This window comes from Sardina pilchardus, chromosome 12 (genome assembly GCF_963854185.1).
Source record: "Sardina pilchardus chromosome 12, fSarPil1.1, whole genome shotgun sequence".
Taxonomy (NCBI): Eukaryota; Metazoa; Chordata; class Actinopteri; order Clupeiformes; family Clupeidae; genus Sardina; species Sardina pilchardus.
The window spans coordinates 30,809,665-30,829,664 of NC_085005.1; the positions used below are offsets into that span (position 1 = coordinate 30,809,665).

The window sequence follows — 20,000 nt, forward strand, 5'->3', positions numbered from 1 at the left end:
CTCTCATCCCTATCCCTTCTTCTCTTCTCTTTTTTCCCCCCCATCTTCTCTAAACCCTTCTTCTCTCCTCCTCTTCCTCTCTCATCCCCCCCCTTCCCTTCTTCTCTTCTCTTTCATCTCTATCCCTTTTTCTCTTCTTCTCTCCTCCTCCTCTTCCCTTTCATATCTATCCCTTCTTCTCTCCTCCCTCCTTTTCTCTTTCATCTCTATCCCTTCTCTTCTCTACCTCCTTTTCCTCTTTCATCATTCTATCCCTCCTCTTTTCTCTCATCTCTCTATCCCTCCTTCTTCTCTTCTTCTCCTCTTGCCTCCATCTCTTCTCTTCTACCCTCTACATTCCATCACTCTTTCTCTTCCTTCTCTCTTCCTCCTCCTCCCCCTCTCCTCCTCCTCATCCTCCTCCTCCTCCCCCTCTCCTCCCCCTCTCCTCCTCCATCTCCCCTCTCTCTCCTCCTCCTCCTCCCTCCTCTCCTCTCCTCCTCTCCTCCTCCCCCTCTCCTCCTCCTCATCCTCCTCCTCCTCCCCTCTCCTCCCCCTCTCCTCCTCCATCTCCCCCTCTCCTCTCCTCCTCCTCTCCTCCTCCTCTCCTCCTCCCCCTCTCCTCTCCTCCTCCCCCTCTCCTCTCCTCTCCTCCTCCTCCTCCTCCCCTCTCCTCCCCCTCTCCTCTCCTCCTCTCCTCCCCCTCTCCTCCTCCTCCTCCTCCTGTGCAGGCCTGACGTCTCTGGTGCTGTACTACCGGTTCCTGCACCCCAAGTCCACGGAGATCTCCCTGGGCCTGCAGCACATGGGCGGGGGGAGCCACATGGGCAGCACGTGCCTGGACCTGGAGCGCGGCGAGTCCTCCTTCTCACTAGGGGGCGACAAGAGCCTGCGCGCCGACCCCTCCTCCCTGCAGCTGGCCTCCCACCCCAGCTTCTCCCTCTCGGGCATGGCGGGGTCCCTGCTGGAGCCCCCGGCCAACTGCGTGGGGGGAAGGGTGGGGGTGGCGTCGGCGGGGGGTGCGGAGGGTGTCGGCACCACCACTGGCTCCTGGTGAGACTGGCGCTCAAGACGGGCGACCCCGGGCGCATCAACCGCGCCTACGGGGCGGGAGGGGTGGCGGCCATGATGGGCGTGGCGGCGTACGCGCCGGGGCTGATGGGGGCGGGCGGCGGCGGGGGCGGGGGGGTGATGGAGGGGGGCATGCTGGGAAAGGGGCGAGGTGAGGAGGAGGAGGAGGAGGAGGAGGAGGAGGGGGCGCGGGAGCGGGAGGAAGAGCAGGCCCTGGCGCCGCTGTCCGACTGCAAGGAGGAGTTCCAGAGCGCCAGCGAGGACGAGCCCACGTCGCGCGTGGACAACGCCGGACTCGCCGCACTGGACGACGAGGACGACGAGGACGACGACGAGGAGAGCCTGCCGATGGAGAGTCCGCTGGAGTCGCCGGGCTCGGAGTGCAAGCGCAGCTCGCCGGAGGGCAAGTCGGTGCTGGGCGACAGCCCCGAGCCGCGCTACTGCCCCACCGAGTCCAGCTCCACGCTCTACTTCAGCGCCGACCCGCAGTCGCCCAGCAGCGCCAGCAACCCGCGGCTGGACCGCGACAACACCGCCTTCGGATTCGGCTTCGGCGCCGAGAGCCTGGCCGAGCTGTCCAGCCCCGCGGCCAGCGAACGGGGAGGAGGGGGCTCCTCCGCCGGACCCCCCCTCACCGGCCCCTGGGACGCCTCGGGCCCTGCTACAGCCTCCACCCCCCGCCTGGCACGGCCCCAGAGGGAGGGGGGGTATGGGGGTGGGGGGACTGGGGGTGGGGGTGGGGGTGGGGGGTGAGACCAGTTTTGGGGTCCCCCACCTGAGTGGACCGCGGAGGCAGCTGGTGCTGTCCAGACGAGGACTGGAGGAGGACGCGGGCTTCTAACCATGCTGGTGTGTGTGTGTGTGTGTGTGTGTGTGTGTGTGAGAGGCAGCTGGTGCTGTCCAGACGAGGACTGGAGGAGGATGCGGGCTTCTAACCATGCTGGTGTGTGTGTGTGTGTGTGTGTGTGTGTGTGTGTGTGTGTGTGTGTGTGTGTGTGTGTGTGTGTGTGTGTGTGTGTGCAGAGAGAGACTCTTACTTTATCCATGGGCACATGTCTACGTGTGTGTGAAGAGTGACTGTGAACGAATGCATGTGTATGTTTATGTGTGCATAACTTACCCTGTGTGTGTGTGTGTGTGTGTGTGTGTGTGTGTGTGTGTGTGCACATGTTTGGTGAGGTGTGCAGGGTTGCGGTGCAGCCCCGCCCCTTGTCTCCCCTCAGTTAAAACCCTCGCTGCCTCTGGTTCTCCTCTCTCCTCCCTTATCTGCGTCAAACGCCTCTCAGTTCAGCACCCACGGTTGATAAGCACAAGCCTTCTCCAAGTACCAAGACACTTCTCAAATCAATCAGAACACAACAGAGACTAGCAGGGGAACCATTGCAGCATTACAAGCTGGAAAGCGATTTATAAGCAAGAGGGGCTATTGAGCAGCTAAATAAATAGCACCTTTAAGGCCTCGGAACACAACCAGGACAGGCTCCCCGGTGGAACCTTCTTCCGCAGCACTTGTGTGAAGACGACATCCCAGAGTGCACTCTCAAAAGCTCTGCAAAGGGAACTTTTTAAAACGGGTCTTTTGCGATGGATAGTGGGAGCGCAGCTTTCATTGTGTTTGCTTCTTATTGGTTATCTTGTGTGTGTGTGTGTGTGTGTGTGTACCTTGACTGACGTGCCATGCTAGCCAATCAGAGGCAGCGGCTCCTCAGCGGAACCATTCAGACGAGAAGAAAGCAGAAGTGGGGTGTGTCTCCCAAGACCATAGTTGCTAACCCGTTAGCGAACTTAATTGGTTGGCAATGGGAAATTACATTGCAACCAACAAAGTTGCTAACTTAGTTAGCTTAGTTAGCAACCATGGTTTTGGGAAATGTGCCCCTGTACTGTACGGTCTATTTTTCACCTGTTCAGTGTGTATCTTCTCCCTCTCGGACTCTCGACTGCTCTAACCTCACCTGTCTGTGGCCTCTCTTTTCTGTGGATACATTTGTTGCAAAAAAAGAAGAAGAAGAAGAAGAAGAATACTTGTTTGTTTTTATGGGTAATTTTGTTGCAAAGAATTATGCTGGACAGGTTTTTAAGAAAATAATATCCTCTTTTTGCAGACCTCACAATGTGACGAGTTGTTTGGATATGACCATATCTCTGTCAGGTGTTTCTCTCAGGCAGTCTTGCTGGTCGCTCATCTATCGCATAATCGGACTGATTTTGGAATCATGATGCTATATTTCGTAAATATGTTAATTCCCCCACGGACACCTGAACTACTTTAAAACTCTGTGTTAAATGGAAGTCTGTGTGTTTTGATATAAAAGTCAGGACTGTACAGTATTCTGTATTTGTGTCTATTTAAGAGGAGGATTTCAGCCATCTACTTCAGCACTTTCTGTATTATGTAACCACAAGCTAAAGCCTGGTTTTAATTCACTGCTGTACAAACAAAGACATATTTCATCCAACCTGCTGTGTTGGGAGGCTGTGAAGGGACTTTTTTATTCGAAAAAAAAAAAAAAAAATCAACACAGAGATTTTTACACTGTGGAGAGGCTCTTCGTATTTGCTGTTTGTGTCTGTGTCACATACACGTGCAGGGCGTATGCAGTCGGCAGCCAGCTTCTCCGTGGCTGAGCGAGGTGATCAGCTTCTGGTCTTCCCAGTGTCCTGTCATAGAAATAACTTTTACCAGTGTCCTTAAAGCAATAAACACACACACACACACACACACACACACACACACACACACACACACACACACACACACACACACACACGCACTCACACACTCACATGCACACGCACACACAGAAAAAATAATGCACACACAATGACAGACACACAAACACACACACACTCGAAAGAATGCGCGCGCACACACACACACACACACACACACACACACACACACACAAAGCTGAAGAAACGAGAGGTTAAATTACTGTCTGTTGTGTTCTGACTTTAAATAATGAATAAATTTATCATATGTCTGTATACCAAAACTCAAGAATTTGTGGTAATGTCATTGATTCAGAATACGGTTTTGTTCTTTAAAAATCAGTTTTGACCATTATTGTGATAATGCAGTGTGTGCCATCTTTAACACAACACGTACACACACACACACACACACACACATATATATATATATAGAGAGAGAGAGAGAGAGAGAGAGAGAGGGTCTTGCCTCCTTATACAAATGGTCCACCTCACTCATTCAAAATTGAATATGTGTTGCAATGGATTGAGCTAGGCCTATTGCCATTCAATACATAGTTCCAAATTACCTTGACTATTGGTCCTAATAAACTGTATCTGTTTTCTAAACTACAAATAAATTCGGAAATGAACCAGGTTAAAAGCCAGGGTTTTGAGATAAAATGGGTTGGAGCTGTTCTTTGTCTTTGTAGGCTAAAGAAAATACAAAGCTTTCCTTACCTTTAATGAAGAATGTTCGGACGCTCCCTTTAAGACGTCGCACATGCGCAGTACTATGAAAAAGTTAACTCTGGACTTCTTAGTCGGAGAATTTCTGCATTAAGGAAAAAGTCAGAAATCGAGGCGACCTCGAAATGGCTTTCCGAAGAAGAAACAAGAGTTACGCTTTCTTCAGTCAAGAATTTCTCATTCAGAATCATGCAGATATTGTATTCAGTCTGGTTATTTTCATCCTGATCGGACTGATGTTTGAGGTGAGTGATCTTACCCTACTTTTTCCCCCCTCAGCGTACAGCTGTAGCTAGCGGGGTTGAGTTTAGTTGAGTGAGCAAGACCAGGGTATTAGAGTTGTCTAAAGACACGTAGTCGGAAGAACTGTCTGTTGTAGATTTTGTGTACACTTGGTTTAAACGCCCCAAAATGAGTCTCGGCTTGTAGCTTCGACTTACTGAGTTGACAGTGTCTGTTGGCTACAAATTTGCCTGGTATTCTTTTGGCATCTTCCTAGGCTACTTTTTGACATCTTCGTTGGCAAGCGTTGACTGTGCGGCATGTTAAGAGACTTTTATTGCGTGTAGACTTGCATGATGCCCAGTTACGTTTTGTATCTGAGATTTTGTAACGTTGTTACCTCAAGACGTTGACGAAATGTAGCCCAATGCTTGAGTAATTTCCTTTGTGTCTGTAAAATGAAACATTCGTAATTACCCCTGACACACAACACAAAGGCCTGTGTTAGCGTTATTGGATATCATTTTATTCCATGATGGAACTGAAACTTTCAAAAAGTTGCGACAGTGCAGTAACGGTGCAAAACGCTACGTTGTCAAGTTCATAACCTCTCTCTTGGGGTTTTCTTTAAATATACTGGGCTGTGGTTTATATTTTGGGTTTGCATAAGTCGCTGAATAAACTGTCACTCTGATTCTCGTGCTGTTCTCCGCTACGGTCTTCAAGTGATCCGCTGAGTTGCCGACGGTAATTGAATGGATTTGATCCTCAGCTAACTGCCACGTCTCAATCTCTGAGCGAAGAGCCAACGGGGCTCCTCCGTCAGGGAAAAAAAAGATGGAATCCGCGTTTTTAAGCTGTTGGTGCACCGCTCTAAACTTTTCGGTGTGTTATTTGTGGAATGTCTGGACGAGTCAGTCAGCCGTGCGTTTGATTAAAACAAACAGTGCATGTTTGCGTATGGGGAGTCCAAGTTTGTCACTGGAATTTGGGCTTCTGTTTTTCTTTTTTTTGTCTCTCCCCGGGATAAGGTGAGAGATGTCGTCATAGAGCTGATAGCCAATGACACCTCTATTTAGACAGGACAGAAGTAGACATACTCGGCGCACCAAGCGGTTTTGGCGACTCTTTTTACAGCTAACTATAGCGCTTCTGTTAGTGGTTTCAGTAGGACAGTGCATCAGAGAGGGGAAATTCCCACCACTGATTTCACGAATCGGAAATGGCTGAAACCTCCGTCTGGCTCTACAAAGCAGCTGCGACTCTTTTGCGCACGTCTAGCAGGTGATCGTTTCTTACGCGGCCCAGCTGGTGAAGTTCAACGTTGACAGCAGCGAATATGTGTGGACTGTGTCCACAAATAATGTTATCCTTCTTCGTAGCCTTTGCCTTGGCCCACTCGGTCAGCTAAAGTAGTCAGCCATCTGAAGAACGGCTGGGATGGAGCTCTTGCAAGAACCGTTTTGGGCGCAATGTTGTAATGAATTGTTATCCCTTGAGCTAGTGCCTCTTAATTGCTGTAGCGCAGTGTTTCTCAAACGTTTTCAGACCAAGGTCCACTTATGCAATAACAATAATAATAAAAATCCTCAAATAGAGTAGACCTCCTTCAACAGTGTATTAATAGGCCTACTCGGTGTACAACCTTCCTTATTGTCTTTGCACCTTGCTTATTGGGCCATGCATATGATGTAAACTGGCACAGCTTACTTAACTGTTTGATTCATTCACATACACGTTGGTTCAATGTTGCAAACAGCTCATCTGCATTATATTTTACCACGTCTGTTCGCGGACCACTTGGGATAGCTTGGGGACTATGAGTGGGCCCGGACCACACTTTGAGCAACACTGCTCTAGCAGGTCTATAGTATGAAAAAGATGTGTCGTTTGGGCCCCGGACCACACTTTGAGAAACACTGCTCTAGCAGGTCTAGAGTATGAAAAAGATGTGTGTGTGGTTTGTGCATGCCGCTGCTGTGGAAATGCAGTGTGTGTGTGTGTGTGGTGAGTGACCATATTGTCCAATCTGCTTTGGTCTCAGGCAACTGCAAAAACAGCCATCGTCTTCATCCAGCCGCAGTACAACATCAGCACACTATCAACAGGTGGGTCTGACGCTGCGCACAATTGAGCAGAGTTTTCATGTCACTTCGTGGAGTTTTCAGTTGCCTTTTCTTTGCATCCTGCTTTGAGAAGTCCAGTCATTCTTTTGCATAGAGGCCTCATCCGCACATCTGTTTCTCACTTTCTGTCCCCCTCAATCTCACACACGCGCACACACACACACACACTCACACACACACTCCAACACACACTCCAACACACACACAAAGTTGGAGCACTGTGCCGAAGAGGAGTGGTGTTTCTCTAAAGACAGGCATGGCTAGAGGTAGCTGTCAAATCAGTCCTGCCCTCTCCTCCTTTCTAAAAACTTGACATTATTTCCCAACATGTCTCCTTCTGTTGGCTGTGATTACTGTCAGAACTGGGTTAGAATGTTTTCAGCTAATCACTTAGCCAACATATTTTGAAGGGGGTTGTGATGAAATTTGGCAGCAGAGTTTGATAAGTCCCGCTCCCTCCAGGGAGATGAGGGCCAGGCAGGCCGTAATGGGCTTGAGCTCAGGCAGCGTCTCTAATGTCATGCCCTGCTGAGCCAAGCCTACTGGAGGAGTTAAGCCCTCACAGCACAGCACAGCACAGCACACACTGAGAGAAGGGAACCTTATGGCTTAGCTACACAACACTGTCTGCACGAGAGCTCTCTCTCTCTCTCTCTCTCTTTCTCTCTCTCTCTCTTTCTCTCTCTGTCTTTCTATCCTTTCTTTCACTTCCCCTTTCTAGAATTTTCCCTTGGGGATCAATAAATTATCTATCTATCTATCTATCTATCTACCTATCTATCTATCTATCTATCTTTTGCAAAGACACTCATTGAAAGGCTCTCAGTGTGCATGCGGAATCTAGAATATTTGTTCCTTCTGTCCCGTGTGTGTGCATGAAACCTGAGCGGCGTGTTGTGTGTGTGTGTGTGTGTGTGTGTGTGTGTGTGTGTGTGTGTGTGTGTGTGTGTGTGTGTGTGTGTGTGTGTGTGTGTGTGTGTGTGTGTGTGTGTGTGTGTGTGTGTGTGTGTGTGTGTGTGTGTGTGTGTGTGTGTGTGTGTGTGTGTGTGTGTGTGTGTGTGTTGCAGAAGGGGAGGTGACGCTGTACCACTACGGCTGGAAGGACTGCGGCACCATCCTCTTCTATCTCTTCATCACCATCATCCTCCACGCCGTGGTGCAGGAGTACGTGCTGGACGTGAGTGACCCTCCCACCCGCCCCCCCGCCCCGCCTAGAGTCCAGTGGGCCTGCGTAGTAGTGTAGTCCTGAATTATGTATAATCCATCATACTTATACATTAAATAGAATTAAGAATTATGCATAGTCTTTAATTTCCCCTTGGGGATCAATAAAGTATCTATCTATCTATCTATCTATCTATCTATCTATCTATCTATCTATCTATCTATCTATCTATCTATCTATCTATCTATCTATCTATCTATCTATCTATCTATCTATCTATGCATAGTCTTGGCTCTAGAAATGGGAATCAAACTAAGTGGCTTGGACCAATCAAGGCCCATGCTCTAACCGGTTGAGGATGTGATAGGCTGTGCTTGGACCAATCAAGGCCCATGCTCTAACCGGTTGAGGATGTGATAGGCTGTGCTTGGACCAATCAAGGCCCATGCTCTAACCGGTTGAGGATGTGGTAGACTGTAGAGCTCACACATCTGCAAGCTTATGCTAAAATTATGGGCCGTGTATTTTTTTTTAGAATTAATTAGAATTTCACTTCTGACCCCACCCAGTTCCGTGGGTGTTATTTCCTCGTTTCATATCATGATTTGTGTCCTGCTTCTGAAGAGAGCGCTTAACGACGAGAAGTGACCGACAGGACTTTGTGCTTGTGTGCTTCTCTCCACACAGAAAGTCAACAGGCGCCTGCACCTTTCAAAAAGCAAGAACACCAAGTTCAACGAGTCGGGCCAGCTGTGTGTGTTCTACTTGGTGTCCAGCATATGGAGTCTCTATGTCCTCTGTACGGTACGTGTGTGTGTGTGTGTGTGTGTGTGTGTTCTACTTGGTGTCCAGCATATGGAGTCTCTATGTCCTCTGTACGGTACGTGTGTGTGTGTGTGTGTGTGTGTGTGTTCTACTTGGTGTCCAGCATATGGAGTCTCTATGTCCTCTGTACGGTACGTGTGTGCGCGTGTGCGTGCGTGCGTGCATTCAATAGTCCTATCTGGACTAACTCCCTTCAGACTGACCATCCCTTCACCTCCTTAATGGATTGTGTCTGTGTTTGCATGTTTGTTTTTGTATTCATTGCAACGAGGCTAGCGTTCCTTTTTCACTGAACTGCTCTCGTCTCTTCTGTCTCCCCCCCCCCCACACACACACACACACACTTCTCCAGGAAGGTCATCTGCTGCACCCCAGCAGTCTGTGGGAAAACTATCCTCATGTGCATCTAAGGTAACGTGTCCTCAAACATCCATCTTTGAAAAATGAGACAAAACTGGCCTCCGTTTCTGCCCACAAGGAATAGCGAAGGAATTTTCCAGCGCTGTGTGTGTGGTGTGGAATGTTGTAATTCAGCAAGCCACATATGCAGCCAGCCAGCCTTGTTATATAATTTCTAATAAAGATATCAACATAATAATATACAGTATGAAAATAATAATATGAATATTAGCTATGAACATAGAATAAGGTATGAAACATTAATTCAAATGCATCAGTTTCTGCGTGTGAATATGGATGAATAGTGTTGTGAACGTATGTTGAGTTTCTGTATGTAAATATGTATGAGCAGAGTTGTGAGTGGGCGTTGTTTACCTGTGTGCGTGTGGATATGAATGGACAGAGTTGTTGTTTACGTTGTTTACCTGTGTGCGTGTGAATATGAATGGACAGCGTTGTTGTTTACGTTGTTTACCTGTGTGCGTGTGAATATGAATGGACAGCGTTGTTGTTTACGTTGTTTACCTGTGTGCGTGTGGATATGAATGGACAGAGTTGTTGTTGTTTACGTTGTTTACCTGTGTGCGTCGGCAGGTTCCAGGTGAAGTTCTTCTACCTCACTCAGCTGGCCTACTGGTTCCACGCCATCCCAGAGCTCTACTTCCAGAAGGTCCGCAAGGTACTGTACGTCCACTCAACGTCCACTCAGACGACGACACGTGGTGCATCTGAGGCTACGCAGGCTGGTCCTGCTACTCCACTATAGTGTAGTAATGCTGCAGAGCTACCTAGCGCTAGCATTTGAAATAGCCTGGAATGTTTTCCTGCACTGTGTCATACTGTACAAGCAAATTGGGTTAGTAACCAATCAGGAACAGGATTCTTAGGGTGCCCCTCAACATCTCTCCTTGATGCTCGGTCCTCCAGGCTCGCTCCCACTGATCTATAACTAACACTGGATAGACGATCCCATTGCTGCCGCCCCATCATTCTTTATGTAGATCAGTAAGGACGAGGACCGAGGAAGGAAGGCAGGACGTATTAAATACGAATGAGAGGCACCCATAGAGATGGGCGGGTTGTGTGTGATGGCAAAGTAGTCCTCACACATTTGATTGTGTGTGTGTGTTTAGGAGGAGATCCCTAGGCAGCTCCAATACATCGCCCTATACCTGCTGCACATCATGGCTGCCTACCTGCTAAAGTAAGTGCTGTGATCATCTGACAACAGAAACACATTTACCTGAATAGCATGCAAACAATGCTTTAGCTGTGCCCTGATATCTCTCTCTCTTTCTCTCTCTCTCTCCCTCTCCCCTCTCTCTCTCTCTCTCCCTCTAGTCTGACCCGGGTGGGTCTGGTTCTGCTGTTCCTGCAGTACGTGTCTGAGCTGGGGTTCCACATCTCCAGGCTCTTCTACTTCACAGATGAAAACCATCACAAGATGTAAGACCACCCACACTGGCACTTTCACTTGGTCTCTCTTCTCCGTAGCACACTGGTGCTTTGCTGCATTTTGCATCCCACTGTTAGCATCGACATAAACAGCCCTGAATTCATATGAAGCTGGCCAAAGAGATGACCTATTCATGTGCTGAACTGTATGTAATATATATTTAGTTATTTCTGCTGGAGACATTGTAAACCACTTCAATTGACATCGTAATCAGTCAAGGATTTAAATTGTGATTGTGTGTGTTGTGTTGTGTGTGTTTGTGTGTGTGTGTGTCCCAGGTTTGACCTTTGGGCAGTAGGGTTTGTGTGCACACGGATGGTCACCCTGACCCTGATGTTTCTGGCGGTGGGCTTCGGGCTCTCCCGCGCTGAGGACCAGAACCTGGACTGGGAGGCGGGCAACTTCAACACGGTCTTCATCAGGTCTGGATCCAGTGGTGCCGCTCTAGCGTGCAGAACCACAACACCACACGCTGTTCTCTGTCTTTAGAACCACAACACCACACGCTGTTCTGTCTGTCTCTAGAACCACAACACCACACACACTGTTCTCTCTGTCTTTACAACCACAACACCACACGCTGTTCTCTCTGTCTTTAGAACCACAACACCACACGCTGTTCTGTCTGTCTCTAGAACCACAACACCACACGCTGTTCTCTCTGTCTCTAGAACCACAACACCACACGCTGTTCTGTCTGTCTCTAGAACCACAACACCACACGCTGTTCTCTCTGTCTCCCTCACTCTCCAGTAGGGATGTCACCAGAACCGATACTTGCGATACCTCTCGATTCTAAAATGAAAAAACACCGGCGATGCCTATTTTTTGAAGCACCGTAAGCACCGACGCCAGCATAAGCATCGGTGCTGCGACTCTTCCGGAACTGATGGGGGCAATAGGCTACAGTGTTTCCCACACATAGACTAATTTGTGGCGATGCGCCACAGATTCAGCACCGGCCGCCACATATTGTTTCGTTACCTTTTTTTTATTTATTTATCTATTTTCTAACTGTATTGAAAAACACGCAACATTCCTTAAGCTGAATTTCCTTTCCCTGCTCTCCCTCTCTGTCACTCACGCGTCTGTCTCTCATGCACACACACAGCCTCTCCCCTCCGTGCACACAGCGTCTGTCTCCATGAAAACCAACCAGATCATTCCTGGAAGCGTGGTCGTACTGATGCACCTGACGCTGCCCGGGTGGAAGCATAGTTCTTCCGCAACTTTTGTAAATTATACGTGCAACTTAACCAAACAGTAAAAGTAAAGTAAAAGTTAACTTGTTCTCCTTGGCCCGCCCTCGTACGTGCTCAATGGACACCCGCCCACGACATGCACATTTAATCCAAATAAAACATTCACAATCGTGAACGCAATGACGCACAGAAGACGACTAGCTAAATTGCTGTTTAAAATCCGGTTAGCATCATTAGCTAGTCTATGCTGCAGACATTAAAACTCTTGCATTCAAGTTGACTGACCATCTCAATACCAATGTTTTTCAACTCCAAGACTTAAAAGGTTCTGTCCCAAGGAGAAAAAGTAGCTTACCTTGAAACTTAAACACATGTGGGGAAACTGAACAGTCCAACCAGTATGATAAGCTTAGCCTGCTACTTTGTTTACAAAATGTTGAGGCTTCAACCAGACAGCTGAATTTAAGAGGTGGAGTTGTAATATGAATAGTAGGCTATAATCTGCATAAAGTTTGCTGCTAATGAAGATCAGAAATGTCATATAGAATGTATAAATAGTTACAGAATGTGTGTGTGTGTGTGTTTCAAATAAAGACTTTACATCTTGTAAAAAAAAATCACATTATATGAAAGCAGAGCGATAAAAAGGCGATGCAAGTGTTGGTTTTTATACAATCCATTAGAAAAGTGATTTAATTAATTATGTGTAAGCCTATGTGATATGCTCGCAATTGGATACTGTATTCTGTTATGCTCTGTATGTTATAGAAATTATATTTCAGTATTCTGCAAATATTTCAATAAAGAAATTCATTAAGTACATGGGATTTTAGAAAATCCTTTTTTTTAACGATAGTATCGAATTTGGCATCGAGAATCGTGTAATTTTACTGGTATTGGCACCGACTACTGATTTTTTGGTATCGTGACACCCCTACTCTCCAGCATCTAGAACCACAACACCACACGCTGTTCTCTCTGTCTCTAGAACCACAACACCACACGCTGTTCTCTCTGTCTCTAGAACCACACAACACCACACGCTGTTCTCTCTGTCTCTAGAACCACAACACCACACGCTGTTCTGTCTGTCTCCCTCACTCTTCAGCGTCTAGAACCACACAAGTATCTAGAACCACAACACCACACGCTGTTCTCTCTGTCTCTAGAACCACAACACCACACGCTGTTCTGTCTGTCTCCCTCACTCTCCAGCATCTAGAACCACACAAGCATAGAACCACAACACCACACGCTGTTCTCTCTGTCTCTAGAACCACAACACCACACGCTGTTCTCTCTGTCTCCGTACTCTGGCACGGCTCTCCTGATTCAGACACAAACAACCTTTTTTCATTTGTTTTTACAAGTGCTATTGTTTTTATTGGCTTTCTCAATCTCTTCATTTTACACACACACACACTCTCTTACAAAAGTGCATTGTTAATCACCCAGTAACGCTGTGTTGTGTGTAATAGTGTGTTGTAATGGTCTTTTTGGGTGTATATTACACAGACAGACTGTCAGACAGACAGACAGACACACACACACTCACAAACTATTTCTTTCTTGCAACCCCCCCCCCCCCCCCCCCTCTGCTCTCCTCTCGTCTCCCCCCAGGATGACGGTGGTGTGCTTTACACAGTCACACACACACACACACACACACACACACACACACACACACACACACACACTCACTCACTCACTCTGACCCCCCCTTTGCTCTCCTCTCGTCTCCCCCCAGGATGACGGTGGTGTGCTTTACCCAGTCACACACACACACACACACACACACTCTGACCCCCCTCTGCTCCCCTCCTCTCTCCCCCAGGATGACGGTGCTGTGTCTGGTGTGCTTCACCCAGTCACACACACACACACACACACACACACACACACACACACACACACACACACACACACACACACACACACACACACTCTGACCCCCCTCTTCTCCCCCCCAGGATGACGGTGCTGTGTCTGGTGTGCTTCACCCAGTCCTGGCTGCTGTGGAAGTTCATCCGCTTCCAGCTGCGCCGCTGGAGGGAGTTCAGGCTGGAGCAGGCGGCCCGCAAGAGAGCCGCCGCCAAGCAGAACCCCTCGCGCTCGCTCAAGAGAGACTCCGGTACCGTACACACACACACACACACACACACACGCACACAAGTAGATGCACACATATACGCACACATACTGTACGCACACACACACACACACCCTCAAACTCACGTAAACTCACATACACGTAAACGCATTCACACATACACACACATACTGTATGTACACTCACACTCACACACACACACACAAATATACACAAGAAAACTCACTTACCCAGGGACTCACATACCCAGGGATGCAGGGCCCGTTTCCCAGACATGGATTAATCAAAGTGGTCCGAGACTGAAAGAGAACCTCAATAGGGATCTCCACAGAAAAAAAGCTTTTAATCTAGGACTAGGCTTAGTACATGTCTGCGCACACACACACACACACACACACACACACATACACACACAGAGTTGTATTACATTTACAGTAGTGGTGGTGATGACATACATTGTGTACTGTATGTCCGTACTGAAGAAAGAATACAGTTAGTCTCCAACCTAGAATGTAGAATCTTCCTGCCCAGTGTACATCTGCATGACTTGTTTTTGTTTATTCTCTCTCTCTTTTTTGGTGACCGAAACTATAATATGCTATAATCTTTTGATTCGATTTGATTTGTCAAAACAGAAAAAGCTGAGACAGAGAAGAGATTGAGCAGAGACCAAAATATCTATTTTTACCACCAAAAAAATGTTGTTGTGGAAGCAACTTCTTATGTCTCTCTCTCCTTCGCTCCCCCCCCCCCCCTCTCTCTCTCTCTCTCTCTCTCTCTCTCTCTCTCTCTCTCTCTCTCTCTCTCAGTGAGTCACCATGAGAACGGGCTGGTGAAGGCGGAGAACGGCACCTCTCCTCGGCTGAAGAAGGTCAAGGCCCCTTAACCCCCCCCCTCTCTCTCCCTCTGGCGCCCCCTCATGGCCACTGTGCCCTCTTGCCTTACCCACCTGCCCCTCTCACCTCCACCTGGATCCACGCCTCGTCCCGCCTCGCCTCGTCCACTCTGGGAGCCGCCCACCTGGGGCCGTCGGCCAGGGCAGAGGAGAGTCTCTCCACCGGACTCCCTGACCTTCAACTGACCTTGCCCTGACCTTGCCCTGACCTTGCCCTGCGCTCCGAGGATGGCTGCAGGGGTCATTCAGAGGGGCGACGGACAAGATCCATTACACGAAACAGGGAAGACACGCTTCCCTAGGGATGTAGCACACACACACACACACACACACACACACACACACACACACACACACACACACACACACACACACACACACACACACACACACACACACACACACACACACACAGAGAATCATAACAGACAATCAGTCTTTGACTTGTCTTGTTTTTTTTGTATCAGTATTTTTGTACGTTTTTGTTTTTGGTATAAAACCGCTCAGTGCCTGTCTTCAGTTCCACCACGGTTGGACTTTTCTCTCGTATCATCTTGTAATGTATAATACATACAGTAGTCTAGGTGTGTATTTCGTCATCACTTCGCCCGACTCACGGCTGCGTTCGTGTCGGTCATGTGTCCTGCTCGAGGCTGCAGGGTTACCTGCCCACGTGTCCAGGGGTCAGGTGCTATGGGCCACTGGACATACAGTGCGGTGGCCCTCGATTGACGGACAGAGCTTGTGCTCTCCTCTGTTGGACGGCCATGCCTGATCGTTTCGTCCCCTGGTTGTGGCCAACTGTCAGTCAGCCTCCCGCAAGTTCCCTAGCAACCCGTTATCATCATCATCGTCATCACAACGAAATGCAGTTGTTTATTGCGGTGTTAATGGAGTGTATGGCAATGCTTTATCATTTTTTTATATATATTATTTTGCCCGTATGTATGTAGAAACCAGTATCAGATCATATTGTACATTTATATTGTGAAACATAATTTGTTGTAATTATGTGAAAGGAAAAAAAAGGAGAAAAAAAAAATCCAAAACACATTTATTTGTTCCTCTGCTTATTACACAAAGATATGTGGAGGTGTTTGTGGAAAATATTGGCAGTAAAGCCATGTTTTCTCTTAGATTTCTCTCATGTTTTCTCTTTTCTTTTTTATACAATAGGTATTTAAACCATAAGTCATAAAATTATGTTCAGTATTTCACACATTTTCAGACCCTTTTTTTTTTTTTTTTTTACATATTCCCATATTATTCTCTTTTATCCTCTCTCTTTTTTAAGTTAGTTAGTTCGAGGGCTTCCAATGGAATTTGGACCATTTTCCATTGTTCATGGAGATGACCTGAAGAACTATAAACAGTTTTTTTAGATTGTTTCTTGGAAATCAAACAACAATGCGTCAATAGCCACTTTATCTTATCTTTATGCAAAAGATCTCATCTAAGGTGAATCAGCACAGTGATCCACCTGGAGAATGAAGAATGACATCATTTCAGAGTAAAACTGGTCATCTTTATTGATTTGTACGGAAATACTGATCAGGAGGAGAGAAGAGAGAGTGGGGTGGGGGGTGGGTTGTTGCCGTTCCTCATATGCCCGAAGTCTCGTCTCCTGCAGGTGAACCCGGAATAGGGAGAGAGAGAAGTGAGATGTTACAGCCACATCATCAGCTTTGGGCTTCCTAGAACTACCATGGCTACCTTCAATGCATTAGACCACAAAAAACAAAGAATCTGAAACCAAACACTGAACTGTGGTGTATAGAGGAAACACCTGTTGAAGATTCAGCTACAGATTGATCAGAAATTCAAGTCAGACGTCAAAGTTCAAATAAACCACATACTTCCTTACATTTTCACAGGCAGCACTGAGTGTAAATGTCACATTGTGCTGGCCCTGTTCTCACTGTTGAGTGTAAATGTCACATTGTTTTGGCCCTGTTCTCACTGTACTAGTGCTCTGAGTCAGAGAGGGCTAAAACGGACAGTAATGAAGGATGTTTGTCTGAGTCACCCCCTCCGTGAGCCTTGCTGTGTGAAGCGCCCAGACTTCCTCTTCACTCACAGCCACAATAGCATCACGACTCCCGTCACGCACCTACTCTTCAACTATTACATTATTATATTATTATATTATATATTTTCTTGAAATCAGTCTATGATTGAAGTGTATTCATTTAGCAGACACTTTTCTCAAAGCAACTTCTAAATGTCAATTATTACAAGGGTGCTATTACAGTACATTGTCCCCAGAGTAACTCGGGGTTAAGTGCCTTGCTCAAAGGCACAACGATGAAGGCTGGGAATTGAACCCACACCTTTTCTGACTACGCTACCACTGCCCCTGAGGTTCATTCAGACTGTCAGCTATGGGTGTCTCAGTGGCTGTCCTAGCAACCAGCAAGAGCATCACTGGCTTTGGCCCAGCAGCATGGCTACACTGTGTGTGTGTGTGTGTGTGTGTGTGTGTGTGTGTGTGTGTGCACCTCTCCCCAGTGCTGCTAATGGACTGAGCATAATCTGGCGTGTGTGTTGGCGGACATTACGGTGGTCCACTATTGTACTTTACTGTACTGTGTATGTGTGTGTGTGTGGACTGTACTGTACTGTGTGTGTGTACTATGTGTGTGTGTGTGTGTGCAGGTACAGTATCTGTGGGCTGCTCTCCGGTCACCTCACCGCTCTGCTCCTCCTGTACTGTGTGAGTGTGTGTGTGTGTATGCACTGTACAGTATGTGTTAGGGGTGGGAATTGGCAAAAAAATTAAGATTCGATACTATTGCGATATTTGGGCCACAATTTGATAATATTGCGATTCTTAACATATTGCGATACACCAAGTATTGCAATTCGATTTTGCGATATATTGCTATTCATGTCTCTCATATTATTCTAAGTCATTACAAAAAATTAGGAAAATAACACTGTTCAACTAACTTTGCAATGGCATGGTGCATGTCAAGGTCCTTACTATTCACTTTTTGTTGAAAACCAAAATACACCCACCTTTTTCGATGTGAAAGTAGTGTAGAGTGTTGTGTACAACAGGTTGTGATTGTGAAGCCATTTTCATTTATTATTGCTGTTGAATGCACAATGAAGCACCACAACACGTGCCCCCCTTATAAGCGTAATAAGCTAATTTAATGTGATCAGAGTAAACCCTGAGTAAACTCGACTCAAATAAAAGTAAAATGGATAATTAAATTATATAATTAAGTATTGCGATACTTTGAGCTACAAGTATCGATTTAATTGTGTGCACAAAAATATTGCGATACTGAACAGAATCGATTTTTTCCCCCACCACTAGTATGTGTGTGTGTGTGCACTGTACAGTGTGTGTGTGTGTGTGTGTGTGTGTGTGCAGGTACCTGTGGGCTGAGTGACCTGCTCTCTGGTCCCCCCGCTGCTCTGCTCCTCCTGTACTGTGTGTGTGTGTGTGTGTGTGTGTGTGTGTGCGCGCGTGCAGGTACCTGTGGCCTGCTCTCCGGTCACCCCGCCGCTCTGCTCCCCCTGGTGGCCGCTGGACGGGGTCGTGACCCCCAGCCTCCTCCGCAGCGACTCCAGCGTCTCCGCGGGGACGCGCTCGGCCTGCGACTCCAGGTACTTCAGCACGTAGCGGTCAGCGTCGGTCAGCAGGAAGCGGTGCCTGAACACTGAGGGAGCGCACGGGGAACAAGACGATTTGAGAAGAGTTTAGTGTTAAGTAGGGTTCAGACCAAAGATTCCCGACGAGACAAGCCACGACGTTCTAAAACCTTGCGACTGCGACTCAACATGTTCAATGCTCTGCGACGGCTTGCGACTGCTTGCAACTACGTGCAACTTCTAATTCCCACCGCTGCAACTCAGTCTCGTCGCGTCGGGAATCTTTGGTGTGAATTGGGCTTTAGGGGCCGGTTGGCTCTGCCGTCCATGGACGATGACCAGTCCTACACTACAGTAATTTCCCACATATAAGCCGCATTGTGTATAAGACGCAGAACAGTGTTTTATGCAAGTTAAAAGAAACAAAACCATATTAACACCTTATTAACTGCCCGCCTGTATTAACCTCATATTTTGCTAAATCAATGTATATAAGCCGCAGCTAATAGTCGGGAAATTACGGGTACATGCTTATTGTCCATGGAGATCTCCATTCACATGCTCTCAGTCAAAGACAAGGGGCCCTGATCTGAATAATCTTCTAACTAAAGCTGATTTAATAACAGTCACAATAGACACAATCAAACTGCTAGTTTATCATCATGGGTGGGGAATTGAAGTGCAAACATGGGTGAGTCAGTTAATTGCTCCCATGTGCCACACAATAGTTCCAAGAGTTCCTCTGTTTAAGTGCAAGTTATAGATTTTACACTTAATTAACTTAATCCTCAAATAAATTATGTCTCTGTGTGTGTGTGTGTGTGTGTGTGTGTGTGTGTGTGTGTGTGTGTGTGTGTGTGTGTGTGTGTGTGTGTGTGTGTGAGAGAGAAATGAGAAAAAGAGAGAGAAAGATATAGAGAGGGAGAGAGAGAGAAAGGGACAACACACACCCTCTATAACGGATCCGATGGCGAAGTCGGCCGGCCCGTAGTACTGCGGCTCGTCCACGGTGCTGCCGGGCTTCGGGATGCGCGTCTTCTCCAGGAACTTGCCGCCGATGACGCCCGAGTTGCGCGTGGCCGTCTCGAAGATGCTGATCATGTCGTTGGACAGGTAGTAGGACAGCACGAAGCGCCGGCCCGCGTCCTGGGCATTCTGGGAGTCCTGCGGTGCCACGGCAGAGACATGTGCAGACCAGTTTAAACCAGTTTAAATGTGCAGACCAGTTTAAACCAGTTTCAATGTGCAGACCAGTTTAAACCAGTTTAAATGTGCAGACCAGTTTAAACCAGTTTAAATGTGAAGACCAGTTTAAACCAGTTTAAATGTGCAGACCAGTTTAAACCAGTTTAATTGTGCAGACCAGTTTAAACCAGTTTCAATGTTCAGACCAGTTTAAACCGTTTTAAATGTTCAGACCAGTTTAGAACAGTTTAAATGTTTTTCAAGTTTCAAGCTTCAAGTTTTATTGTCACATCACATATACTTTGAAAACAAGTGAAATTC

At 47.3% G+C, this 20,000-nt stretch overlaps 3 protein-coding genes across 4 annotated transcripts in view; 2 read left to right on the plus strand and 1 right to left on the minus strand.

Annotated features, from left to right (window-relative positions):
• Positions 1-2,048, plus strand: part of xkr5a (XK related 5a) — a 19,606-nt gene extending 17,558 nt beyond the window's left edge. Inside the window, 4 exon segments of the mRNA XM_062550319.1 lie at positions 711-964; positions 967-1,167; positions 1,234-1,757; positions 1,810-2,048. Of these exon segments, the coding sequence (XP_062406303.1) occupies positions 711-964; positions 967-1,167; positions 1,234-1,757; positions 1,810-1,891 (1,061 nt within the window). The 3' untranslated portion in view covers positions 1,892-2,048.
• A 2,497-nt stretch (positions 2,049-4,545) lies between these two features.
• tram2 (translocation associated membrane protein 2) lies at positions 4,546-15,933 on the plus strand. 2 transcript variants are annotated; one of them, XM_062550411.1, is made up of 11 exons: positions 4,546-4,736; positions 6,758-6,821; positions 7,907-8,016; positions 8,692-8,808; positions 9,182-9,240; positions 9,823-9,907; positions 10,362-10,432; positions 10,570-10,674; positions 10,963-11,106; positions 13,857-14,017; positions 14,806-15,933. In XM_062550411.1, the coding sequence occupies exons 1-11, from the start codon at positions 4,617-4,619 to the stop codon at positions 14,880-14,882; spliced, it is 1,113 nt and encodes a 370-aa protein (XP_062406395.1). In that variant the 5' UTR covers positions 4,546-4,616; the 3' UTR covers positions 14,883-15,933. The 2 variants fall into 2 exon arrangements, with proteins under 2 accessions (XP_062406395.1, XP_062406396.1); XM_062550412.1 differs by lacking the exons at positions 13,857-14,017; positions 14,806-15,933 and adding an exon at positions 13,721-13,845.
• Positions 15,934-16,394: 461 nt separating this feature from the next.
• The window catches only part of efhc1 (EF-hand domain (C-terminal) containing 1), a 10,810-nt gene continuing 7,204 nt past the window's right edge, over positions 16,395-20,000 (minus strand). Inside the window, exons 8-10 of the mRNA XM_062550413.1 lie at positions 19,445-19,658; positions 18,380-18,562; positions 16,395-16,515 (exon numbers count right to left, since the gene is read on the minus strand). Of these exons, the coding sequence (XP_062406397.1) occupies positions 16,493-16,515; positions 18,380-18,562; positions 19,445-19,658 (420 nt within the window). The 3' untranslated portion in view covers positions 16,395-16,492. The remainder of the gene's footprint in view (positions 16,516-18,379; positions 18,563-19,444; positions 19,659-20,000) is intronic.

Coding starts and splice junctions, on each gene's coding strand:
- tram2 (XM_062550411.1), top strand. CDS start 4,617: ATGGCTTTCCGAAGAAGAAACAAGAGTTACGCTTTCTTCAGTCAAGAA. Junction 9,908..10,361: donor ACTTCCAGAAGGTCCGCAAG/GTACTGTACGTC, acceptor GTGTGTGTTTAG/GAGGAGATCCCTAGGCAGCT. Junction 11,107..13,856: donor TTCAACACGGTCTTCATCAG/GTCTGGATCCAG, acceptor TCTCCCCCCCAG/GATGACGGTGCTGTGTCTGG.